The sequence below is a fragment of the Thamnophis sirtalis genome, unplaced genomic scaffold (assembly GCF_051295495.1).
Source record: "Thamnophis sirtalis isolate CommonGarterSnake01/CBP01778 unplaced genomic scaffold, rThaSir2_p1.2 scaffold_3, whole genome shotgun sequence".
NCBI classification, from domain to species: Eukaryota; Metazoa; Chordata; class Lepidosauria; order Squamata; family Natricidae; genus Thamnophis; species Thamnophis sirtalis.
In genome coordinates this window covers 41,759,636-41,771,800 of record NW_028261383.1, presented here as the reverse complement: position 1 = coordinate 41,771,800, position 12,165 = coordinate 41,759,636, and the positions used below count along the sequence as shown (strand labels likewise).

At 44.7% G+C, this 12,165-nt stretch overlaps 1 protein-coding gene across 5 annotated transcripts in view; it reads right to left on the bottom strand.

Annotated features, from left to right (window-relative positions):
- PTPRG (protein tyrosine phosphatase receptor type G) overlaps positions 1–12,165 on the bottom strand; it is a 722,188-nt gene that overhangs the window by 332,906 nt on the left and 377,117 nt on the right. For all 5 annotated transcript variants that reach the window (XM_087708786.1, XM_087708785.1, XM_087708789.1 and 2 more), the window contains exon 3: positions 6,980–7,159. In XM_087708786.1, coding sequence (XP_087564912.1) covers positions 6,980–7,159 — 180 coding nt within the window. The remainder of the gene's footprint in view (positions 1–6,979; positions 7,160–12,165) is intronic.

The window sequence follows — 12,165 nt, the reverse complement described above, 5'->3', positions numbered from 1 at the left end:
TCAGTGAAACTTATATACTACTCAACCTACCCGATATTAAAATTAAGATCAATGTTAACGTTCATAAAATTCAAAGGGACTTACTTTTGAGATCATTCCATAAGCTCCAAAGCATGTTTTGGATTGATACCAGGGTATCCTCTGTATTTGTCAATGAAAATATGCATCTTCTATTGTTATTTTAATTTTAACACTACAAAAATAACCTTAAGATTTGTGAAAAGTAAACAAAGCTGGGACAGAGGGCTTCCTAACTGATATTTCTCTTTTCCAAATAATATTTTTGGTGTGCCAAGTATGTTTTGACGTGAAACGTATGCTATAGGTAAATAATAGTAGCATCTACAAATAAATTACTATATAAACTTAGTCTTTACAAAAATGTGACATATGGACAAATACAAATGCTGGTTTATTAACAGGAAGTTGTTGTTTATGTTTCTCTTGAATTTTTATTAATCTTTAAAGGATTCTTCTCATAAACAGCTCCCTTCCAGAATTCCAGGCCCAGAGTAAAAAAATGAATTATAATTTATTTTTCAGCATAAGCTTGTTAACATAATTAGAGCCTTTTCTTGCCTTACATATTTGGATATAGATTTCCACAATTTGCCCCTGGATAATACACCAATATTAAAAAGCTTATAAAAGCGTTATTACAATATGGGGGGAATGGTGTTTGTGTGTGTTTATTTCGATCTGTGTAAACTACAAAGTCACTCATGGGAGATGGGCAGCTACATAAATCATATAAATAACAAGTAAAATAACACAGAAATTGGGCTTTGTACAAGCAGTCCTCAGTTAATAATGGTTAATGTTATGCTCAAGCCCGGAGACGAAGCAACGAGATCCAATTGAATCCAACTGCTTACTAGCTTTCACCTAATAGACAGAATCTTGCCAAACTAAAACTATAATGTTCTAACCTTGCAGATATACCTTGAGAGATTCTAGGCCAGGGATGGTCAATCTTTTGGGCTCATCATGTCAAAAATTCAGAACATGCCTACTTTGACTCTGCTGGCATCTCTCTCTCTCTCTCTCTCTCTCTCTCTCTCTCTCTCCCTCCCTCCCTCCCTCCCTCCCTCCCTCCCTCCCTCCGCTCACCCCTCTCTCTCTCTCTCACACACACAGATAAAAGTGGTTTTATGGGATTTCCCTCCAGACTTCCTCTCCTTCGGATCCTCTAGAAGTCACACAAGATGGCCCTGATCTCCTTATTTCTCTGGAGCCTTTAATAATTTCTACTGTGAAGGGAATGTATCCTTCCTTAGATTGGTTCTTGTATTGCTCCAGCACAGTGTTTTTTAAAATGTGTTCTGAATACCCTTGCAGGTTCCCCAAGCCCCTCTCCCACTCAGAGATTTGCAAAATCAAAATGATTTGCTAGACATACACCACATTTACACAATACATATGTCTAAGTTTTGTGTGTATGTATTTTACATGTTTGTAAATAAAATTTAAAACTGTAAAAAAATTATACCTAATGCGTGCAAAATTGTTATTATTACATAAATCAATCAATAAATATTCTACAAATGCATCAAATTTCATTTTTAATAGGATAACTAAATATAGTCTGTACAAAGAAAATCTGTTTTGGGATCCTTCATAGTTTTTTTAAAAATAGGAACGGGTCCCACAATCCAAAAGTGTAAGAAACTCTGCTCTAGCAGAATTTGTTTTCCTTTTGTTTTAGCCTCTAGATGGCAATAGCAAGCAACCATCCAGCCACTTGATAAGCCATAGGATTAAATACAGGTAGTCCTCAATTTAATGAACGCAATTGAGCCCAAAATGTATGTTGTTAAGTGAGACGTTTGTAAAGTGAATTTTTATGGCCTTTCTTGCCACAGTTGTTAAGTGAACCAATGCCGTTGCTAAGTTAGTAAAAGGGTTATTGAGTGAATCCAGCTTTCCCATTGACTTTGCTTGTCAGAACTCGCTGCGCATGTGCGAGGAAGATGGCTTCCTGAGCTTTTCGCTCGGGGTTTGAGGAGAAAGGAAACCTTGAAAAAATCGACCCTCTTCTGTAGCCAGACTACTGAAGGGCAAAGCCTGGGTATGAGGATCCTGAGAGGGTGCTGGAAAAACGAGCACCTGGAAAAACGCTGTCCGGACGGCTTTGGGCGATGCGGTATCGGGCGGTGCTGAGAAGCCTGCAGGCGGACTCCCCCCCCTACAGACGGCGTGGGCGGCGGCTTCCAGCTGACGGACCGCCGCAGCTTGCCTTCCTGTGCGAAACAACGGAGCCGCTGGAACGTGAAGCCTCCCCTCCCTCCTCTTGTGGACGGCGGTTTCTAGCGGATGGCAGTTCCAGCGCTGTATTAGCTTGTGGTAGATTGCCGCGGTCCTGCCTTTGTTCTGCGTGGCGTCGCTGGGCCTTTGAACTGGACGCCCCCCCCTTTCCACCCTCCATCGTGGATGCAGCGCTCAGCTTTGGACCTAGAGTGTTATGGTCCTATTTTATTCATCTTGCTGAGACGCTGGGTGAGCTGTCCTCAGGGTGGTTGGTGAGTTGGTGAGTTTGTTCCTGAGACGCCGTGGGCCGAAAGGTTAGGCTCGTTGCTGTTACTGTTGCCGACCAAACGCACCACCTCTTCCATCTCATCTTTTGAACTTCTGACTATCATGGCCTGTTTTTCGGCTCATGTTGCTGTTGCCGCTGCTATCCGTGGCTGCTTTAGGAGCCCCCATTTTAGACGCTTGACTGTCCTTGCCTTTCGATCGGCTTTACCCCCACCTTTACCCTTAAGACCAACATTCTGGAACAAGCTGGGATATTTGAATCCACCTCCAGCCTTGCTGAGACTCCCAGCCATTTTCCTGTATACCATCCTGCACTTGAACTTTGCAGAAAGAAGAAGGCAGGGGACGAATAGGACATGGGCAGGGGGCCTGCTTGGCACCTTCTCCCAACTGACATTAATCCTCTAACTATTTCAAACTTTTTAACTCTGGGGCTCTACCCCCTGTTGCTGGACTCTACAGAGGAGAAGTTCAAAATATTAAGTTTCCCCTCTCTTGCGCAATTTTTAAATCGGTATGATGAGTGCATGAGATTGTATGTGATTGAGTGAATGTCCCACTTTTACTATTTGTTACCATTGTACTTTATATGTTTTAACTTTTATGTGGGGACTGCTTGGGTGAGTGAATGAGTATGTCTGATTCGGAGGACCTGCCGGGGAAAGTGGGGGCCATTGGGGTGGTTGGGGGGACTACGCCCACGGGAGAGGGTCGGAGCATTGCGGTCATGACAGGGAGAGGCAGATATGGCGGGGACTTTAGGGCAGGCCATCATCGGGGAAGGAGGGCTCGCTGTGTCATAGAGATCCCTCCTTCCGGCCCTAGGAGTCCCACTCCAAGGTCAGATGGCGCGGGTGTTCAGGACCCTGGTCTCAGGCTGCTGTCGCTAAATGCCAGGTCTGTTGTTCATAAGGCCCCCCTCATCCGGGACTTGATAACTGATGAGGGCGCAGACCTGGCATGTATTACTGAAACATGGCTGGGCCCTGAGGGAGGAGTCCCCCTCGTCGAGATGTGCCCAGCCGGATTTCAGGTGCTACACCAGCCGAGAGCCCAGGGAAGGGGTGGCGGTGTGGCTATTGTAGTCCGGGAGTCTTTAGTACCTCGTAGGATCCCTGCTCCGGAGCTTGTCGGGTGTGAGTCCCTGCTAGTGAAGCTGGACCTCAAGGGTCAAGTGGGTTTGCTGCTTACGTACCTGCCTCCCAACTACGTTGCAGCAGCCCTCCCCTCGCTCCTCGAGTCAGTAGCCGAGCTAGCGGTTGAGTTCCCTAGACTTATAGTTCTGGGGGACTTTAACTTGCCTTCGCTCGGTGAACACTCTGATGGAGCGCAGGAGTTCATGGCTTCCATGACAGCCATGGGCTTGACTCAAGTAATTCAAGGCCCAACTCACTCAGCGGGTCACACGCTTGACCTCGTATTCCTCTCGGAGCAGTGGAGTTACGATCTTGGTCTGAGGGGTAATGAGATCATACCCCTGTCGTGGTCAGACCACTACCTATTGAGGCTAGACTTCCGGAGGCCAAACCCCCACCGTAGGGAGGAGGAACCGACCAGCTGGTTCCGCCCCAAGCGACTGATGGATCCTGTTAGGTTCCAGACGGAGCTTGGGGTTATTCCTGATACCCTCGCCCACAGTTCGGCGGAGACCCTCGTCGCTGCCTGGCACTCGGCAGCTTCGGAGTCTCTAGACCGGATTGCGCCACTACGGCCCCTCCGGGTCAGCGGCCCCCGGAGGCCTCCTTGGTTTACTGAGGAGCTCCGGGAGGTAAAGCGCCGGAGGAGACGCCTAGAGCACTCGTGGAGGTCCGATAGGTCCGAGTCGAAACGGGCACTTTTGACAGCATGCACCAAGGAGTATATTCGGACCTTAAGAACAACAAAAAGAACATACATTGCCTCCTTGGTAGCGTCCGCCGAGTCCCGCCCAGCCGCCCTGTTTAGGATAACCCGCTCCCTCCTAAATAGGAGGGAGACGGGGGACTCCTTACAGGGTAAGGCTGAGGAGTATGTCCAGTTCTTGGCGGACAAAGTTGCCCGGTTTCGAGCGGACCTAGACTCCACCCCAGTAGATCCAGCCGAGACACAAGGAGAAAACTTGGCAAACCATCTCTGGGTTGAGTTTCAGGAAGTTGCCTCTGGGGATGTGGACAAGGCTATGCGAGCTGTGAGTGCCTCCACCTGCATACTGGACCCGTGTCCCTCCTGGCTGGTTGCCAACAGCAGTGAGGTGACACGAGGCTGGATCCAGGCGGTTGTTACCGCATCTCTTCGGGAGGGGTACTTTCCCACCGCGCTTAAGACAGCGGTGGTAAGACCCCTCCTGAAGAAGCCGTCTCTGGATCCAGCTGTTCTTAATAACTATCGTCCAGTCTCCAACCTCCCCTTTGTAGGGAAGGTTGTTGAGAAGGTGGTGGCTCTCCAGCTTCAGCGTACCTTGGAGGAAGCTAACTATCTTGACCCCTTCCAGTCTGGCTTCAGACCCGGTTACAGCACAGAAACCGCTTTGGTCGCATTGACTGATGATCTCTGGAGAGCTAGGGATGGAGGCCATGCTTCCATCCTAGTTCTCCTGGACCTCTCAGCGGCTTTCGATACCATCGACCATGGTATCCTTCTGCGACGACTGCGGGAGATAGGGGTGGGCGGCACTGTCTTGCAGTGGTTCTCCTCCTATCTCTCGGACAGGTCGCAGTCGGTGTTAGTGGGGGGGCAGAGATCGTCCCTGAGGCCCCTAACTTATGGGGTGCCGCAGGGGTCGGTCCTATCCCCCCTACTATTTAACATTTACATGAAACCGCTGGGCGAGATCATCCGAAGGCACGGGATAAAATATCACCAATATGCGGACGATACACAGTTGTATCTGTCCGCCCCGTGCCAACTCAATGAAGCGGTGGACGTGATGAACCGGGGACTGGAAGCCGTTAAAGACTGGATGAGAGCAAACAAGCTGATACTCAACCCAGACAAGACCGAGTGGCTGTTGTGTTTCCCTCCCAAAAATTTGACCACCATACCATCACTCAGGCTGGGGGGACAAAATTTAAACCCCTCAGAAAGGGCCCGCAACTTGGGAGTCCTCCTGGATTCACAGCTAACTTTTGACCACCATCTCTCAGTTGTGACCAGGGGGGCATTTGCCCAGGTTCGCCTGGTGCGCCAGTTGCGGCCCTACCTGAATCGGGAGGCCCTCACAACAGTCACTCGAGCCCTTGTGATCTCTAGGCTGGAATACTGTAATGTGCTCTACATGGGGCTGCCCTTGAAGAGCATCCGAAGACTACAGCTAGTCCAGAATGCGGCCGCGCGAGTGATCGTGGGCGCACCACGGTTCGCCCACATAACACCGATCCTCCGTGAGCTGCACTGGCTACCTGTTGGTCTCCGGGTGCACTTCAAGGTCCTACTCACCACCTATAAAGCGCTCCATGGTAGTGGATCTGGCTATTTGAGAGACCGCCTTCTGCCAATTACCTCCCTGCGTCCCATCAGATCGCATAGAGTTGGCCTCCTCCGTATTCCATCCGCCAGTCAGTGCCGACTGGCGACTACTCGGAGGAGAGCCTTCTCTGTTGCGGCTCCGACACTATGGAACAATCTCCCCGTGGAGATTCGTACCCTCACCACCGTCCAGGCCTTCCGCACAGCCCTCAAGAACTGGCTAACCCGTCAGGCCTGGGGATAATTTTATTTCGCCCCTCCCGAATGCTGAGTGAATGTTGAGTTTTATTGTCTAATTTACTTTGTGCACATTTCTTTTTTCGTATTGTCCCACACTCCCCTTCCTTTTTTGATTGTAAGCCGCCCTGAGTCCCCTCAGGGAAAAGGGCGGCCTATAAATAAACAAATCTACAATCTACATAATCTACAGAAGGTCGCAAAAAGGGATCACATGATCCCAGGACACTGTGGCTGTCTTAAATATGAGTCAATTGCCAAGTGTCTGAATTTTGATCAGATGATCATGGAGATGCTGAAATGGTCATAAACCCTTTAAATGGTTTTGAGTCATTTTTTCAGTGCTGTTGTAAATCTGAACGGTCAGTAAATGAACTGTTATAAGTTGAGGACCACCTGTATACTTTCAAGTACAATAGAAGAAATAACAGGCGTAAAAGAGTAGGTGGCTGTTGAACTTACTTAGTGCAGATGGCTGTTGAACTTCTCTAAAACATGATCTGCATAAAACTCATTTAAGCATTCACCGCATAGGGAAACTCATCTATGGAAGGAATTTCAGTGCTATCTACAGAATTTGAACACCCAATGCATGAGTGTAGTGTATAGCAGTGGGGTGATGGCCCAGGGTTACCACCACCTTCCAAACTTTCCTTGTACATTTTTCATTGTGTCAGCGGCTGCCAGAAGCAGGCTAGAATTAATGACAAAGGGAAAAGCAAGCAAGCCCAGCAAATGAACAGTCAAACAAAGCAATCCTTACCAGTTTTCCCAGTATTTTTCATCCAAGTCTTGTTAGAAGATTCATTATCGAAGCCAACCAGGCGTATTTCCTGATATTCCGCTCCAACATGTGCCTGATGATCTATGATGTCAATTGGAGACTGGTGAGTTCTCCCACAATCCGCATTTGAAGTAACCCAATGCTCGGGTCCATATGCCCCTGTTCCAAAGAGATGAAAATCATTCATTTATTATTATTCTATTTATATCCTGCCATTATTATTATTATTATTATTATTATTATTATTATTATTATTATTATTATTTTACAAACAATTCAAGGTGGCCAACATATCTAATACTACTCCTTCTTCCTGTTTTCCCCAGTTTCCCCATGAAGGGAGTTGGGCTGAGAGAAAGTGACTGGCCCAAGATCCTCCAGCTGGTTTTCATTGCTAAGGTGGGACTAGAACTCATGGCCTCCTGGTTTCTACTCTGGTGCCTTAACCACTAGACCAGGGGTATCAAACTCAAGGCCCGTGGGTTGCTTAAATCTGTCCCACGGGCCCACCAAAGAAAGGAGAAAGAAGAGGGAAGGAAAAAGAAGAAAAGGAAGGAAGGTTATAATGACAATGTGTGAGGCTCTGAAGGTAGTCTTAGCTCCTGGCCACCACAACTGCCTCGACACGAGTGATGTGGAGGTGGCCACGCCCACTCCAGTCCCCCTGAGGTCAAACACAATCCTGATGAAATCGAATTTGACACCCCTGCACTACACCAAAATGAATCTGTACAATTGGCCTGTATAGCTTTTTTATGAACTATAATATTTGTAGCAATGATTCACCCAACGAGTAGACCAATCTGAATTATGAAACGGCGACTTTGATCTGAATTGCATTCTTGGGCTCAATCATTATAGTATTTGTAAAGAATGCACCTCTTCTTTTCTTTTACTGCTAGGACAATTCTCCCACCCTGTTTTACAGTATACAACTATTGTGCATAATATTCAGAATACAATGCCAAATATCTTCCAAGTGAAAATGAGTAATGGCAAAATTATAGTACAACTTCAAACTATATGGGGAGGCATTAGTTTATACCTAACACATTTGTGAAGGAGCAAGTATTTATTAGCTAGGTTAATTTAATATTCTATGAAATCTGTAAACAAGGTAGCAATTTGTAAAGGAATCTTTTTATTCAGTGCATACCACCATGGCGTTTAGAGCTAACTAGCTCCTTGCCCATGAAAGCTGAAATGTAGTTTTAATTGAAACTGATCTTCCACCACAGATTTCAAATTAATTCTTTTTTTCTAAGTGTCTCATGCTCCAAATACCTTTGCCTAGAAAGGGGGAAAAAATCATATGCCATTAGTGGAGGAAACTACTTTAGCTTGTGGATATTGATTATCCATTCTCTGTATCCAAACTCAATTGCCGTTCTACTTTTTTTTTATTTTATTTAAAAAGCCCTTCCATATCAGACATTTTATGCAGTACACCAAGTTCTGTTTCCAGTCATTTTTAATTTGCATTTGGTTGGGCAATTGATTTTTTTAAAATTAATAGGAATATTCAGTTATGTTACTTATGTTTTCAGACTATATTTTAAATGTACTTTTCAACAACTGAATTATTATATAAAAAGTATAAAGGGCTGAAGAATCACAATATGGCACAAAGGGAAAAAATCTGTATTTATTTCAGCTGTTTTTAGTCCTGCTGTCACCATTAAGTGACATTACTCAAAACTATTGAGAAATAGCAATAGCACTTATATTTATATACTGCTTTGTAGTCCCTCTCTAAGCAATTTACAGAGTCACCATATTTTCCCCAAAATCTGGTTCCTCATTTTACTGACCTCAGAAGGGTAGAAAGCTGAGTCTTGAGTCACTCAGAATCGATCTCCTGGAGTGAGCAGTGAGTTAGCCCGCATTCTATCCACTGAACCACCACTCTTAATAATATAAGAATAATACTATTTTTTCTCCTACTCTAAGCCACCCTGTTCAGCAACTTTCCCATGAATCTTGGGGGGAGGAAACGTATTTTTGAGTCTTTGGTTATCTAGGCTGTAGAATTCCTTGAGCGCAGACTGCATAATCCAAACTCAGAATTTAGAATACTGTTAAAAATATCCTTTCCAAACTATGACCTATGTCAGATTTCCAAATAGATTAATATAACCATGGATAGAATCTACATTTTCAATTTATTCCATTGTAGGACAATAGCAGGCATTCTTCAGTCCCTCAAGTGGAACATGGTGGCTCATATGGTTAGACCACTACACTAAAAATTAACAAGCCTGTGTTCAAGACCCGAGTTCTACTGCCTGACGGGATGAGCTCCCATCACCTGCTCTAGCTCCTGCCAACCTAGTGGTTTGAAAGTGTGCATTCGTGAGTAGATAAGATAGGTACCACTTCAGTGGGAAAATTTACAGGGACATGAAAGGACCCCTCAACCAGGCATCTCTCGGGCAACAGTGATGTCACCAGTTAAACCTTTCAACTCAGAAGCACCTCAACGAAGACCCTGACTGCTCTTTAGAAGGCCAGATCCTGAAGATGAAACTCAAGTACTTTGCTCACCTAATGAAAAGGAAGGACTCACTGGAGAAGATCCTAATGTTGGGAAAGATTGAGGGCAAAAGAACAAGGGGACGGCAGAGAATGAGGTGGCTGGATGGAGTTACTGAAGCAGTAAGCGTGAGCTTAAATGGACTCCAGAGGATGGTAGAGGGCAGGAAGGAGGCCTGGAGGAACATTGTCGATGGGTCGTACATGACTTTGCAGCTAACAACAACAAGTAACCCTCAATTTTTTTGTAGACCTCTCAATTCAATGGCTGAATTGCGATACGGTTGCCAAAAGTGGGTGGTGAAATTCCCTATTTTGACTGCGGAAGGTACAAAAGGTGTACTGAAAAATGTAATATTTAAAAGATATGTAAAACAAGAAAAATTCAAGCTAAACCTCCCTACCAAGGTCACGAAACAAAAATAAATCTGGTTGGCTCTCTCACTTTACACAATAATTCTATCCAACGCAGCCCTCAGCCTTTCAAGCCTCAAAATAAAATAAATTGTAAATAAATATCGATTCAGGGTTTGGGGAGATGTTGGGAGTTAATAGCACCAGAAGAGAATCGTGTTTTTTTCCAGAGAAGAATAGAAAAACAAAAGCCAATTTCATTGTATTTAAGTACAATGACAATAAAGATTATACTTATTAGGACGAAAAAGCAACAAGAAACTGGAAAATTTCTCTGTACAACCCACTGATGACATCTGCAGTACATACGCATCAGAGGTGGGTTCCTACTGGTTCAGACGGATTCAGCAGAACCGGTAGTGGTTTGCCGGACTGGGTCGCTGGAACTGGCAGTGACCCAGGCCTGCCACGCCCTGAACCAGTTCTCATAGGGCAGCGCCATCTTGATTTTCAGTTCTGCACATTCGCAGAACAATTTGCATTGCACAAATTTATTATTTTTCTTTTTTTAACATTCTGCACATGTACAGACCTATTCTTACACAAATGTGCATGTGCACAGAGTGCACGTCTGGCATGTGTGCGAGCGAAGAGAGTGCACACAGGCAAATATTTTCCATGCACTGAACTGGCAGCAACCCACCTGATACGCATCCTTCTCAGTCTTGGATGCAATCTAAATAAAAAAAAGTAACACTACGAGTCCTTTAAAAATCAGAAACTCAGACAAAATATGCACATGCTATTTTCCCTGTTGCTTCAAACAATCAAAAGCAAAATAAAATTTGCATATAAAACAAAATGCAAGAAGAACCATAGTTCTGAAACAAGATACTGTGAAAACTGTTTACAGAGTCATGGCAACCTAATACAAGAATTATGGTAACTATCTGTTGATCCTTTGTTAGACCTTATGAAACAGAGAGAACAATCCATCTACACCCCAGAGTTCAATAACCCTACTCCATATACATCACCCTCTATAGGTGGCGATGGCTATCTGCAGTTTTCTATCTGTAGAGGTTCACTTCATTATTGAGGCTTTAGAAAATCATGATTCTTAATTGCATGGAGAAATTTTCAGGTAGATGATAATCTTACTACAGAGAGTTGCTTTGTGAAGGTAAAAGGCGATGCACAGGTTAACATACATTGCCCTTAAACATGGATAGATAATTCCTGCTTTTCATAATATCTAGTGAGCGTTTTTGATAAAGTACTGATGGTCAGTGCAGTGGCAATTTGCATAATGGACTCATCCAGTTCAGAAAGAAGGGCTAAAATTTCTACAATTGAAATTTATTGAACTGTCGCATATGCACAAGTTTAGAGCTCCCCAAAATTCTCTTTTTTCATGTATTTATGTTAGATTTTAATGTCTGCATTCCAGTTTGTAACCTGGTAAACTATAACCAGGGACACGGTGACTCAGTGGCTAAGACGCTGAGCTTGTTGATCAGAAAGGTCGGCAGTTCAAATCCCTAGCACCGTGTAACAGAGTGTATTCCCATTACTTGCCCCAGCTTCTGCCAACCTAGCAGTTCGAAAGCACGTAAAAATGCAAGTAGAAAAATAGGGACCATCTTTGGTGGGAAGGTAACAGCATTTTGTGCACCTTCAGCATTTAGTCATGCTGGCCACATGACCACGGAGACATCTTCGGTCAGCGGTGGCTCTTCGGCTTTGAAACGGAAATGAGCACCACCTCCAGAGTTGGGAATGACTAGCACATATGTGCGAGAGGAACCTTTACCTTTTTAACCTGTAACCATGTCAAACGCGCAATGACACGTTGTCATGTGAGGTATCACTTTACACCTTTGCTAAAGTGGGGGTGGGCGTGACCAGCACGTGACACATGTGCCCTGTGTGCTGCGAGTTTGACACCCCTGTGGTAAGAGTACTTGTCCAAGTATAAAAATAAACACTTTAAAAAAAATGTGTAAAACCATCGTGTGAGATGCAGAATGCTTAATGCTGGAGCCTCCCTCCCCCCCCAAGAAAAATAATTCAAGAAGATGAGGAACCTAATGACCTCCTCATCCAAACTCCTCCTCCTTCCTCCTCTTTCCTCCTCCTTTTCCTTCTCTTCTCTCTGTCCTTCCCCCTCCTCCCTTATCCTTCTTTGAAAATAAACAGTTTGCTTCATATAAAAAAAATGGGAATCCTTCCTTTAAGAAAGAAAAAAAATAGCAGCATTTTTAATAATAGCTCCTTTA